General features: G+C 39.4%; 2 protein-coding genes across 9 annotated transcripts in view; one reads left to right on the top strand and one right to left on the bottom strand.

Moving 5' to 3' along the window:
• LOC123617686 (putative exonuclease GOR) overlaps nt 1-13,136 on the bottom strand; it is an 80,606-nt gene that overhangs the window by 43,690 nt on the left and 23,780 nt on the right. For 2 of the 6 annotated variants that reach the window (XR_012506323.1, XR_006725865.2), the window contains exon 7: nt 6,684-10,299. The exons of 1 other annotated variant lie outside the window; for it this stretch is intronic. The gene's annotated coding sequence lies outside the window, so the exon portion shown is untranslated. Of the gene's footprint in view, nt 1-3; nt 904-6,683; nt 10,300-10,720; nt 10,872-13,136 lie in introns of those variants that run through there. 3 more of the 6 variants (XR_006725867.2, XR_006725866.2, XR_012506324.1) reach the window with 3 other exon arrangements.
• Nucleotides 1-13,136, top strand: part of TEK (TEK receptor tyrosine kinase) — a 90,456-nt gene that overhangs the window by 66,317 nt on the left and 11,003 nt on the right. For 2 of the 3 annotated variants that reach the window (XM_045518754.2, XM_074361477.1), the window contains exons 13-16: nt 4,992-5,291; nt 7,461-7,615; nt 9,117-9,327; nt 11,533-11,643. In XM_045518754.2, coding sequence (XP_045374710.1) covers nt 4,992-5,291; nt 7,461-7,615; nt 9,117-9,327; nt 11,533-11,643 — 777 coding nt within the window. The remainder of the gene's footprint in view (nt 1-4,991; nt 5,292-7,460; nt 7,616-9,116; nt 9,328-11,532; nt 11,644-13,136) is intronic. The other variant, XM_010957893.3, reaches the window with a different exon arrangement.

Below are 13,136 nucleotides of genomic sequence, written 5' to 3'. Positions count from 1 at the left end.
AGTAACTCATGCTGTCCCAGCCTTGCCTGAATGACACTTGGCTACTGACATTTGAACTTAGCTCCCATCACTTCGAGGCTGATTTTCAGACATCATGAAAGGTACTTAGTTGTGAATGGAAGCCAATTATCACCCCCCACCAACACATCAAATCATTTTAGTGACCTGCAGTACGTATGGAATTTCCATATATTTGGATTTGCAATAATTCAGGACGTAAATTTGTGGTAAAATTTACTTTTCCTTTCTACAGAATTACTTATTACATATATTAAGAATATGAGTAAAGTTGTCTAGGGCTGTTGACAGGACAGTTGAATCTGTTGTTGAATCTGTTACAGGACAGTTTTCAGGATTTTTGTGTATCTATATGCACACAGATAATGATTAATTATAGATAGGTCTTTCCTAATCTTAAAAGCCAAAGAACCTTGCTTGAAAAATCTTCATAACAGACAATTCTTGGAGTTACAATACATATTTGAGTTTAGTAAAACCACTTTCTTTCAAAATAGTCTTCATTTCAGGATTTTCTCAATTTCATATTGGTCTTTAAAATTAGTTGAAATATCTTCAGTTTCTCTGTAATACCAAAAGCTTTTCCATCACGAACTAGAGAGTTGTGTTTTGATTCATGGCATTAAAACGTCTGTGCATTTTGGAGTCCTTGGAAAGATGAGATATTTTGAAGTCACACCAACTGTCACTGATGCTAGGATCCTGTGGTCTCCTGTCAAGTCTCGAAGTCTGAGTTTCTCTTCTGAAGCTGAGTCTCCACTTCCCCAGTAACAGGTGTGCAGACTGGCTTAGTGTTTCTCCAGCCGCTCCCTTCTTGTATCAATAACACGCAGAAGTCTCAACTGTTCGGTCAGTGTTTAGGGATGTCTTCATCATCTGCTAATTCTGGGAAATTTAAAAGTTATAGAACAGTGCCAATAGTACTGCAGCAAACACCAACATTTCTACCACCCAGAATTAACAACTGTTAATATTTTATCATATTTGCTTTCAGCTACTTCGTGGAAGTAATTCCACAATAAAGATGCAACAAAATCCCATTGGACTCTCATCCCTACTCTAATTCTTTCCCCCCTCCCCAGAGACAACCAAAATTATGAGTTTGTTACGTATCTTTCTATTCAGTGTTGTAAAATTTTAATGTATTATATACATCCATAAGTGTCGGTATGCATACATATTCTTCATCTTGCTTTTTGAATAAAAATGATTTCTATCTGTACCTATTAATTTGCTTAAATCTGACATATTCCTTATTAACTTCCATATAGTACTGTGTGCTATGACAATTTCATCTTACTTATCCATTCCCTTTTAGGTTAACATTTAGATTGTTTCCTTCTTTCTGTTTTTCCTGTTGCAAAAATGCAGTGACTGTCCTTATACATATTTACACCTGCATAGGTGTGAGAGCTTTTCCAGGGAACTTGTCTGCAAGTGGAATTGATGAGCTCTCTTCCTCTAAAGTGGCTATGCAATGCGCACTATGTTCAGGAGTATATGAGAGTACCACTTCCTCTATAGCCATCTTTGTATCTATGTCCTTTCCCTACATCTATCTAAATATCATTTGATATTGTAAAATCTTTTTTATTTTTGTCACTCTCAAAAGTAAAGGGTATCTAACTAGTGATTTCAACTTCCATATCCTTGATAATCAGCAAGGTCGAGCATCTTTTTCTTGGGTATTTTATTGGACATTTGGATTTCCTCTTTTTTGTTATATTTGTTGATACACTTTGCCCATTTGCTATTGGTTATCTTTTCTTAACAGATTTATTAAAAATGCTTATATAATTTAGATACTAATCTTCCTATATACATTACAAATGTATTCTCTTAATTTCTTTATTTTCACCTTGGTGGTGGTATCTGTTACCCAAAGAAACTTTGCATTTTGATATAATCAAACCTGTCAATATTTGCCTTTCTGGTTTGTATTTTTTGTGTTTTGAAATTACTCCCTACCTCAAGGTCATGAACATATTCTCTGTATTTTTCCAGTAGCTCTAGTGTTTTGTTTTGCATATTAGGTCTTTCAGATATAGGGTTGCTATTTTGGGGTGTGGTGTAAGTATTTTAATCTTTTTAGTTGTAACCTTACTTAATCATATATGGCAAGCTGATGGACCCAATGCCATACATGGAATAGTCCCTCTAGTGACTTGTGGTGCTTTCTGCATCATAGGCCAAATTCTCATTTTGGTTTTGTGTCTATTTCTGGACACTCTGTTCTCTTTTACTGATGTTTGGGTTTTTGGGGATATATATTGTTCCTGTACTAATCCAATCTATTTAAATTTCTATAGATTTATGAAATGTTTTGATAACTATAGAGTGAATCCCTATTTTCTTTTTCAAAGTTGTCTTGGATGTTTATTCACTATTTTATGTAAAATTTGCCCTCATTAGCATTACACATGATCAAAATCACATCATCAGTATCATCTGTATGATTAAGTGAAAACTAGCTAGTTGTCATTGCAAGTGAACTTGCCTTGGGAGGCTGTATGAAATTTAATGGGGGTGGGGAGCTGTTATGCTGCTGGCGATGGTAGAGGTGTTGATTGGCAGGGTAGGAGCTCATCCCTACAGAATCAGGAAATCAGGGTAAGAAGTATGTGGATAAGAACAATTCAGTTTTAACTGAGACAGTTGTTAATATGCTGTGTTGCCAGTGGCTCATCTTCCATATAGGTTGTTCAGAAGTACGATTAATGCTTCTCGGTATACAGTTTATACTGGTGCCCAGCCTAGCAGTTCCATCTGGACCAAGTGTAAGGAGTGGAACCGATCATATTTGGTCTATGGCACCTAAAGGATGTAAAAAATGATATATGTATATAATGTTCTCTTGCACATGTATATGTGGAGTATCTCATTGGACACAATTACTTTGAGGAGAGAACAGTAGGCATTTGCATCACATTTAACAGATAAGAAACTTAAGGCACAGAGGAGGGTAAGTGACTTGACCAAAGTTATATAGCCATTAAGTCATGGGGTAGGACCCTAATTCACATTTTTGTTTGTTTTTGCCAAACCATGCTACCCATTTGTCTCTTTGGATGAGCAACCAACTGCTTCAAGACAAGACTGGTTCCTGGCAAAGCTCCTTTAGCAACCATATCCCACTTCTAAATTGTTCACTATTTAAGTTAGCATTTCATAAAGTGTTTAAAAACCTAATTTAGAGTCACCCAGGGAAGCTGCTAAAATGTAGATGACTAGGCTTAGACTCAGTAAATCTAAATAAAAGTCCACTGAGCTAGCTTAAAGGGTGACTTCTTTCGGATACTGAATAGATAAATTGGTACAAGCAAATTTCTAATTTTTAGTTGACACCAGGATTATATTCATTATTCTTCTAGCAGGTGTCTGCGAGGTGCTGCTTCTTTTTGTGACAGGTTTAGAATACTACTAGTTTATGAAGTTGAATTTTTTTGGAGGCACAACTATACAGACACTAAATATGTGTTCATAGTAATCTGAAAATGTAAAGATTCTTAATACCCTGTAATCCTTGTAGGAAGGAAGGTTATTTTATATTTTTGTAAAAATATGCAAAAAGTTTGGTACTAGAAACAAAGGAAGTTAAGACATACTGTAGATTAATTGTGATTTTTGATAATTTACTACTCATTAGACATAGAAAATACCAATCAGATTTGAAAGGTTCGAAATCCAGTACCTTGACAGAAACGTTATGCTGTACACCAGAAATTGACAGATTGTATCAGACTGTACTGCAATTTAAGAAACCAAATAAACAAATGAAAAACAAAATCCAATACCCAAGTCCCATAAATTGCCACAGTCACCTAAGGAACATGATATGGGGAATCAGGGTCATGGAAAGAGGAACTTTAGAATGAAGAAGAATCTCTGAGAATTTAGAATACAAAGAGGATACCTTAAGATACTTCTCAAAGGTCCTAATTTGTTTATAAGCAGTAGTTTTCATCTGGAAAAACAGTGGTAGATAGAGTAGAATGGTCTGGATCTACTACTTGCTTACTGGGTCCAGTAAAAGCCCTTCCATTTTTGAAGTTACCATGTTCGCATCTCTAAAATTTGAATATAAAAATCTCAGCACAGTTTACCTATCTGCCTGTGTGGTTCTAGGGGTCAGAGAGAGCCTTCATATGGAAGCATCTTGTAAACAGCCTGGCAAATGTAAGGTACAGTTAACACCAAGAGCAAGACCTTGGATTCATTCTTCCCTTCAAATAGTTTTAGGCTTTATAGAGTCACAAACTTCCCTTCTAGCCTGTGTCCATTATCTGGAAGGAGTTGAGAGTTCAGTGATGATTCTGTACACATCATCTTTGTATCTGGAAAACCTCAAGGCATTGCTCTCTCATCCTGCCCATGCCCCTGAGTGGAAAGTGATCTTTCTTTCCCCTAAGTCCCTATAGAACTCTGTCTCCTAAGTGCTTAACATATCTTGTTAATAAGTGCGTAACAAGGATAGGCTCTATGGGCCAGTGGCTAAGACTACAGATGATGGTGTTAGACTAACAGAATCCTATTTCTTCTACTTAATAGCTGTGTGACCTTGGGCAAGTCACTTAATCTCTCTGGACCTCAATACTTAGGGTAAGATTGTTATGAGTTGTTGAGGTACTATATGGAAGGGCCTGTATAAATGTTAGCTCTCCTAATCATTCTGTTCTCAGCGTCAAAAACAGTGTAATAGCAGTTTGTGGAGTAACAGAATCTCCGAGGCCTTTAATTAGTATAAGGATGGCAAATGTGTGATAAGTGTGCTGCTGTTTTCCCATCTGTGGCCATTTGTCAAGTCTGCATTGAGTCCACCACCAGTGGATTGGCGTCATCCTCTGAGATAACACTTACAAGTGATTCATGGTTTATGAGCTGACATTAACTCTTTCTCTCTCAAAAGCATAATAATCCAAGAGATGGTAATATTTCTTAATTAAAATCGTGTTTGTTTGTTTTTCAATTTCTAGTTCTCCCTCCTCAACCAGAAAACATCAAGATTTCCAACATCACAGACTCCTCAGCTGTGATCTCTTGGACGATCTTGGATGGCTATTCTATTTCTTCTATTATCATCCGTTACAAGGTTCAGGGCAAGAATGAAGACCAGCACATTGATGTGAAGATCAAGAACACTACCATCACCCAGTACCAGCTCAAGGGCCTGGAGCCTGAAACAGTGTACCAGGTGGACATCTTTGCAGAGAACAACATCGGGTCCAGCAATCCAACCTTTTCTCATGAACTGATGACTCTTTCTGAATCTCAAGGTTGGTAGAGTGGACAGGTATTTACATAGGATTATTTCTGGGGAGTATCAGAAAAGCCCCACTGTCTTAAGATGTTTACCCCGTGTTTGTATCGTGTGACGTGATGGGCTTGTCTTAATAAGCTTCACCACCTCTACATAGCTCCTTAAAATGAAAATGCCCCTTGGAAGGATATCCTGTCGATCCATTTTCTTATCATTTAACCTTAGGTGAAATTAGCCTACCCAGCCAGTAACTGAAGCTCTGAGGAATATGAATTTGGTTCCATGGAGAACGAAGACCTTGGAACTAGCTTAGTGGAGGCAAGCCCATAGGAGGCTCCAAGGACCACACTCCATTCTTTCTTAAAATTAACTCGTCCTTTAGCTTGGATGACACTATGCTATTCTGAGTTTTCTCTTATTTTTCAGATCCAGGTTATGACGTCTCCTCATCCACCACTAACCCCCACCCCAAAGAGAATAAGCTCTTTTAGACAGAGATCCCTCAGAGGGCTAAGCACACCAGGCCCGGTGTTGGTGATGTTTTTAAATGGAAACATAGTTGATATATAATATTATGTTAGTTTCAGGTATACTACACAGTGATTTGACATTTGCATCTATGATGCAGTGATTGCCACATATATAATATATTTGCGTATACTACAGAATGATTACCTCTAGTAATCATCTGTCTCCATACAAAGTTACTACAATATTATTGACCATATTCCTTATGTTGTACATTATATCCCTGTGGATTATTTATTTCATATTTGGAGGGCTGGACCTCATAATCCCCTCTAGTATTTGATTGATAAAAACTGTTGAACATAATTAGTGGACAAGGGCCCCAGGGATGGGCAGGGCTGCAGCTCCTGGAGAGCCTTCCCTGTGAAGGGTCTGTCTGAAATGGCACCTCCTAGTCCTCTGTGCTGCACAACTCATGCAAGGGATTGGAGACGGAGGGACGTTAGAGGGAAATGATGACTCTTGCAGATTTATAATGTAGATCAGAGTATTTTTACAGAAAATCTTGTAGCACTAAAAATATCTTGATTTTCTTGAGGGCTACCTAGGGCTTAAAAAAAACTCAAACAAGCTCTGTTTTCAGTGTTGATTCTTTGGAACATTTTTGAAATGTCCAAGGAATAATGAGTCTGCCCACTACAGAGAATTGTAGTTTTCAGATGACAGTCTTCATAAATGCATCATTCCTATAGTTACTTGTGTTTTAGTAAAATACATACAGGCCCTAAATCCAAGCCATAAATAAAATATAAAGAGAACACTTAAAAAGCAAGACATAACAAAACTAAAAAACCATCACTATCCCATTTCAGACATCTCTTTAAGCATGCACGAACAGAGATAGAAGGAAAGATAGTTCATCACAAAAGAATACTCTGTGTGCTGTTTTTCATAAAAAATACATTTAATTTTACTTTAATGTAAATAAGGGGAAGAAGTGGAAGGGTTACACCATAATCTTTAATAATTTTTTTTTTGACCTGAGCCCTAAATTTAATGGTTTTTCTCTTCTCTCTCTTCCTTCCTTCCTTCCTTCCTTCTCCCACTGGTATCCTCAGGTTCTCTCCATCAGCTCTTTAAAACAAGAAAAAATGAAAACAAGGGGGTGGCTGGGATATAACTCAGCGGTAGAGCACATGCTTAGCATGCATGAAGTCCTGGGTTCAATCCCCAGTACCTCCATTAAAAAAAAAAAAGGAAAGAAATCAAAACAAAATATCTTGCCGACTCTATGCTCTTAGCATCATGGAACTTTAAAGCTTTTCTCGGTGGGGAAATTGTGCAAGGAGGTTTAATCACTTTCCCAAAGTCATAGATCTAGTTGGTCATTCTCACTATTACTCAGTAATCTTCATCTGCTCGGGCCTCTACTTGGAAGTGAAAGTTGAACGAAGGACAACAACTAGTGATTAGCATGTTGCCATTTAGACAACTCTTTTGCACTTTTTCTTTTTTAACTTATAACAGCCCTGTGGGTCAGACTCACCTCCACTGAGCTCCAGAAAATCAGTAAGTAGGACAAGGTCACCTAGCAATTAGATGGCAGGGCTCAGGCTGCCATTTCATTCCCATTACACTGCGGCTTCTCCTGCAGGCGGTCTTGGCCTGTCACTCTACCTCAGCTAACCCGCTGCTTCTCCTGTGTTCTCCCGCACAGCTCCTGCAGACCTCGGAGGCGGGAAGATGCTGCTTATCGCCATCCTTGGCTCAGCGGGAATGACCTGCCTGACGGTGCTGTTGGCCTTTCTGATTATGCTGCAGTTGAAGAGGGCAAACATCCAAAGGAGAATGGCCCAAGCCTTCCAAAACGTGGTAGCATCTCATCTTCCTGGTAGCTTATAATAAGTGCGAGGCCAAGTATAGGTAGAACCTTCATTTTAAAGATGGGGCCTAGAAAATTTACTTATAAAGCAAATATTTCCCTTAGGCAAGTTTCATCTTTTCTTTGTTATGAAATGGAAGAGAAATAGCATGAGTGTATAATTTCTTGTCCAAATCGCAACGATTCTGAGAGTGAAAAGGTTATGTGCGAAACCGAGCCTAAAGCAGGACTATTGCTCCATCAGAAAGAGAATACAGCCATCCTAGTGACAAATCACCAGTGAGAGTAATCTTGAAATACAAAGTACCGAACATTTTTGGTAATGAAGGACATGAAGGTAACCAGACCTCAGAGTGATAGGTAATGAAGATTTGCACCAGAGTTTTTTCCGTGTTTTCCTATTACCAGTCCCCATTTTGTACTTCCAATATCTCTTTCAATTGTATTATTTTTCATGTATATGTGAATTACATATACATGTGTACCCCCATTCCTGTGTACCCCTCAGTGTGCTGTCATAGTTCATGGTACTTGGCACTGCCTCTTTCTTTCACCTAGGAATTTTGACCAGTAAGAAGGTTTACAAAATCAGACTTTACCTAGAGGCATCCCGTTTGACTCCTTTGATGTTCTACAGCCTGAACATTTCTCTAGTCTGCAATTTCAAGCTCTGTAAAATTAATCTGTACTGTGTATTGATTCTGCATGTAAGGCCCTGAGTACAATTACATATTCCACATGAGGTCTACCTTCATGTGTGCAAGTCCCTGAGATTCCCTTCAGTAGAGAACAAGGGAGGCTCTGTAATCCGACTCCTCACCAGAGCTGGCTCAACTCAGGCTGCCACTGGAGAGTAAGGACCAGCAAGGGGGTTGAGAGGGCTGGAGTTCCTTGTGGTACTGGTGCTTTATCACAGTGCCATCAGCAGCCACTTACACTCAAGAGAAAAGGAGACACTTTGTTGGGCTCTGCTCTAAGCATCAGTCATCCGGTAGCCAGGGTCTGCTCCAGAGTGGGCTTGAGAGATTCTGAGCTTTAGAATAAGCAGGAGAGAGTAAGAGCCAAGAATAGACCAAGATGTTGCTAGGAAAGCTCTCACAGAAGCATGTCCTGTGACTGCCCCAGATAGTTCTCGGAATTCTTTTCCAAACTAGAACTGAATACCTGCTCATTCTACAGCAGAGAAGAAACTCAAGTCTGATTAACTCAGGGATGTCGTGGCATACATGCTGTTACTCTCCCCTCCCTCACCCTCTGCAGACATAACTAATGGATTGCGGCATGTTTTCCCACTGAGGCCCAGACCTGTGCCAATGCAGCTCCACAGGCAGCCACTTTATCCGAGTGGGCCTGTTAGATGAACCCTATCTCCATCTTCATTCTAGAATTGGATAGACTATTTCTTTTTTCACCTGGTGTAACTACAAACCAGGAGGTATTATGTCTCTTAAAATGATGAAAAATCCTGACATGAAACCATTATTTTTCTAGAGGGAAGAACCAGCTGTGCAGTTCAACTCAGGAACTCTGGCCCTGAACAGGAAGGCCAAAAACAACCCAGATCCCACCATTTATCCAGTGCTTGACTGGAATGACATCAAGTTTCAAGATGTGATCGGGGAGGGTAATTTTGGCCAGGTCCTTAAGGCTCGCATCAAGAAGGATGGGTTACGGATGGACGCTGCCATCAAGAGAATGAAAGGTCAGTGCTTGGCCGGATCGAGTCAGCATTTCCCTGGGTGGGGGGCTAGCTTGACTTCCTGTTGAATCTTTCCTCTAAGGTTTTAAATTCTTTAAACAAAACATTGGCGTGGTGTCAGACATAGCTGTTATGTGCAACTAAAGCTGATGTTTCCTTTGAGGGCAGCCGTCCGGGGTCAGGATGCACACATGAAGGCATGAGCTATTTAAACACCACTGTCTTGATTCCTTGGGATGTGAGAATACAGATTCTCTGTCCTACACTGCTAACTTTGAAGGAAGCATTATCTTAGTGCAGTGATTCTCAAAACTTAACCATGCATCAGAATGGCTGGAAGGCTTGTTAAAAAACAGACTCTTGGACCCCACACCATGGTTCCTGATTCAGTGAGTCTGGTATGTTGCATTTCTAATTAGTTCCCAAGTGATGCTGACGCTGAGGGTTTGGAGACCACACTCAGCAAACCAGTTTCTTCATGGGCTGTCTGCATCACAATTCCTGGAGACATTGTTAGAGAGGCATCTACTTGGGCTTCTCCCACCCATGGTTCTTCTCCCAACCATGGCTCTACCATATTCACATTTCTGGGGTGGCGCATGGAAATCTGCTCTTAAACATTCTCAGCAATTCTTCTGTTCACTCAAGTTTGAAAACCGCTGGTCTAAGGTCACAAGAACTAGATCTTTTCCAGTTGTGTTCAAGACTGCCTGGTGTCTACCCAATTAGTAAGATCTTCTGAGAAAGCAAGATGCCGAGGTCTCTGGCCATGCTAGTTGTCCTCCCTTCTGGGTGAAACAGCAGTTTGGAAAAGACGTGACTGTGAAGCTGCACTGTTGCTTTCACAGCACACAGGCTTGGAAAGTGGCGTGTTAGAGGCAGAAGTGTAATCACTGCTGTTATTGGGCAGCTCCGTAGTGAGGATCGTCTAAAGTTGCTGATAGGTTTTCCTTCTTTTTGACTTCAGTGTTGAGCCTATGATGGAAATGAACACTCAGTCTTATTAAATCTTTGCTGCTTTCTGCATTGCTAGAAAACACTATGTCAGGAAACAAACAAAACAAAATAAATGCAATATTTTTATCCCTAGAAATAGTAATGTTTCAAAAAACACACACACACACTTTGCTTAGCATCCAGACACCCTTTTTCATTTTGCTACGTTAGAGACTCTTGGGGAACAGTCAGGATAGTGGGAGGAGAGGGTTTAGAACTTTGTACCATCAGTTTTCTTGGGAATTGAGCTGATTGTCTATCTCAGGCCTATGTGAAGAGTTAAAATAACTTAACAGGGCACCAAGGCAGAAAAGTTCTGCAGGGAGAGTTGATGCATGCAAAGGGGCATTATTGATCTAAAGGGACAACCTCATTGTAACCTCACTATAAAGTACTTCACCTTTAAAAAATGCTCCCAAGGCAGTGGCCCTCAGGTTCCTGCAGTAAGAACCGGGTACTCGATTTGGAACTGCCTACTAGTCACCTAGTTATGCATCAACCAAACAGCCTTCTCTTCAGCCTGGTTGGTGGTTCTCCCTCTGATCGAAGTGCTAGTGGAGACACAGGATGAAAAGAACAGAAACAAATGCAGCTCAGTTTCCTGACTACCAAGCACCTGCTATAAAAAGGTCATGGGGATTTGGGTTTTTTTTTAGCAGGATTAGTTTATGAAAAAAAAGCAAGTTAAAATTATTATAATAAAGCAAAGTGTGTCCATTACTGGTGATTTTCACTAAAACTTTGGTTTTATGCCTCAGCATGTTTGTCTCTGGAGGGTTGAGTTAGCTGGGAGAGCCAGAGTCTAAGAGTGTGGGAGCAGCTCCTTCTCGAACAGATCATTTCCCTGGGTATTTGAGAGCCTCAGCAGGAAGACTTCAGAGCAGCAGTTCTCAACCAGGGGTGATTTGGCCTCTGGGGGTGGCATTTGGCACTGAATGGATACATTTTTGGTTGGGCTACTGGTATCTAGTTCCTCAGCTCAGAAATGCTGCTAAATGTCCTATTATGCACAGGAGAGCCCCTAGCAACAAAAATATCGGCCTACATTCTGACAGCCAAGCACTCACATCAGAGCAATCTCTTTGATTTCTATACAGTTTTCCAGACCTTATGGTGACTGAGTGTACCTGAAGGTTCTGGGGAGCAAGAGGGGATGGTTGTTTCTGAAGAGGCATAACAGAAAGGGATCACGACTCTTGACTTTCTTCCCAGAATATGCTTCCAAAGACGACCACAGGGACTTTGCGGGGGAACTGGAGGTTCTTTGTAAACTTGGACACCACCCAAACATCATCAATCTCTTGGGAGCGTGTGAACATCGTGGTAAGATGCTCTTTTCCTGTCTTTCCTGCCAGATTTTTTTTAAACAGGCACATTCCATATTGAAATTAGGAAAGATAATAATCTAAGAATGTTACCCAGTTTTTAAAGTTGGAGTTTTAATCTGAATGTCTGGTCCCATTAATATGGGATGTTTGGCAACTTTTTGGAGGTAGGTCCCAAGGCTGAATCATTTGGCCTCTGAGGTGGTTCAGCCATCACTGCCCAAAGATATCCCAGCTCCTGCATGCTCCCATCGTTGCTAATCCAGAGGTTTTCTCAGCTACCACTAGGGGGACTCGGCACCAGCAAGAGGGAAGTACATTGGTAGTTCTTAGTCACCTACCTTTTCATTTTCCCTCCAAACCCAAGTAACTGATATTCTGAATATTAGATCTGTGAGTGCCAATAATCTACTGTAATGTGAAACCACTGATGATGCTTAGGTTAAAATAACAATAATAAATTTATATCTAATAGTACCTCGTTTTTATCCAAAACAGTGCCCTATAGAAATACCTTGAAGCTTTACAACTACCCTATGTCACATATACTCTTAAAGTTCAACTTATATTATTAATGCAAATACACGTATTGAGTACTTTCTGTTGTAATGTGTGTGATAAACTGTGAATGAGTGGGTAACAAAAAAAATCTCTGGGCTTACCTCTGCATGCTACCTGGGTTTGCAGTTCTAAATCTATGCTTTATCTTAATTTCTCATGGAAAAGTTTGCTCCAACAAAAAAGCTCCACACAGTAATTATTTACAAACTTGACAACCTCTTGTTGACTTTGTAGCACAAACACCAACAATGGGAAAGAGACTACTTCCTTTTCCTCAATTTATTAAACTAAAAATACTGGTACTTCAAACAATATATCATTCTGTGATCCAATAAGGGTGTAATTCTGAAAGCCAGATCATGTCTCATAGGTTAAATACTGAAGTAATGACATTTATTTTTGAGCTATTTCCTGAGAACAGTAATCAGCATGAGACAGCAAGCAGTAAATGAAAGTTTAAAAAAAAATCCAGCAACAACAGGAAAATATATATCTTTAAAAATTTTGCTCAATCATCACATTATTGGTTGGCTCTTAAAGTTCATAATTCAGTAAAGAAGGAGAAAGCACATTCATACCAGAATTGAAGTATACCTTTCCTTATAATACAACAGGATTCAGTGCTAGATTTTTTTTAAAGAGAATTTCATTTTCTTAGAATATCTCTGAAATTTAAATTTATTCAACATTTTAAAAAAAGTATACCAAATAATTCATCTTTACAAGACAGTAAAACCACTTTACTTTTCATTGGCTCTAAAGGTCAGTATTTTTATCAAAGCAGATTACATTTTATTGAAAAAGAAAAAGAAGAAAGCCATTTGGAATAAAAATCAGGCAATGGATCATAATTTCTTCTATGAACTAGTCGCTTTATTTTTTTCGTAAAAGGTTGAGTTTCCTGGTTTCTGTAAGAGAAATGCAATCTCT

The sequence above is a fragment of the Camelus bactrianus genome, chromosome 4, assembly GCF_048773025.1.
Source record: "Camelus bactrianus isolate YW-2024 breed Bactrian camel chromosome 4, ASM4877302v1, whole genome shotgun sequence".
Classification (NCBI taxonomy): Eukaryota; Metazoa; Chordata; class Mammalia; order Artiodactyla; family Camelidae; genus Camelus; species Camelus bactrianus.
This window is presented reverse-complemented; position numbering and strand designations above follow the sequence as displayed.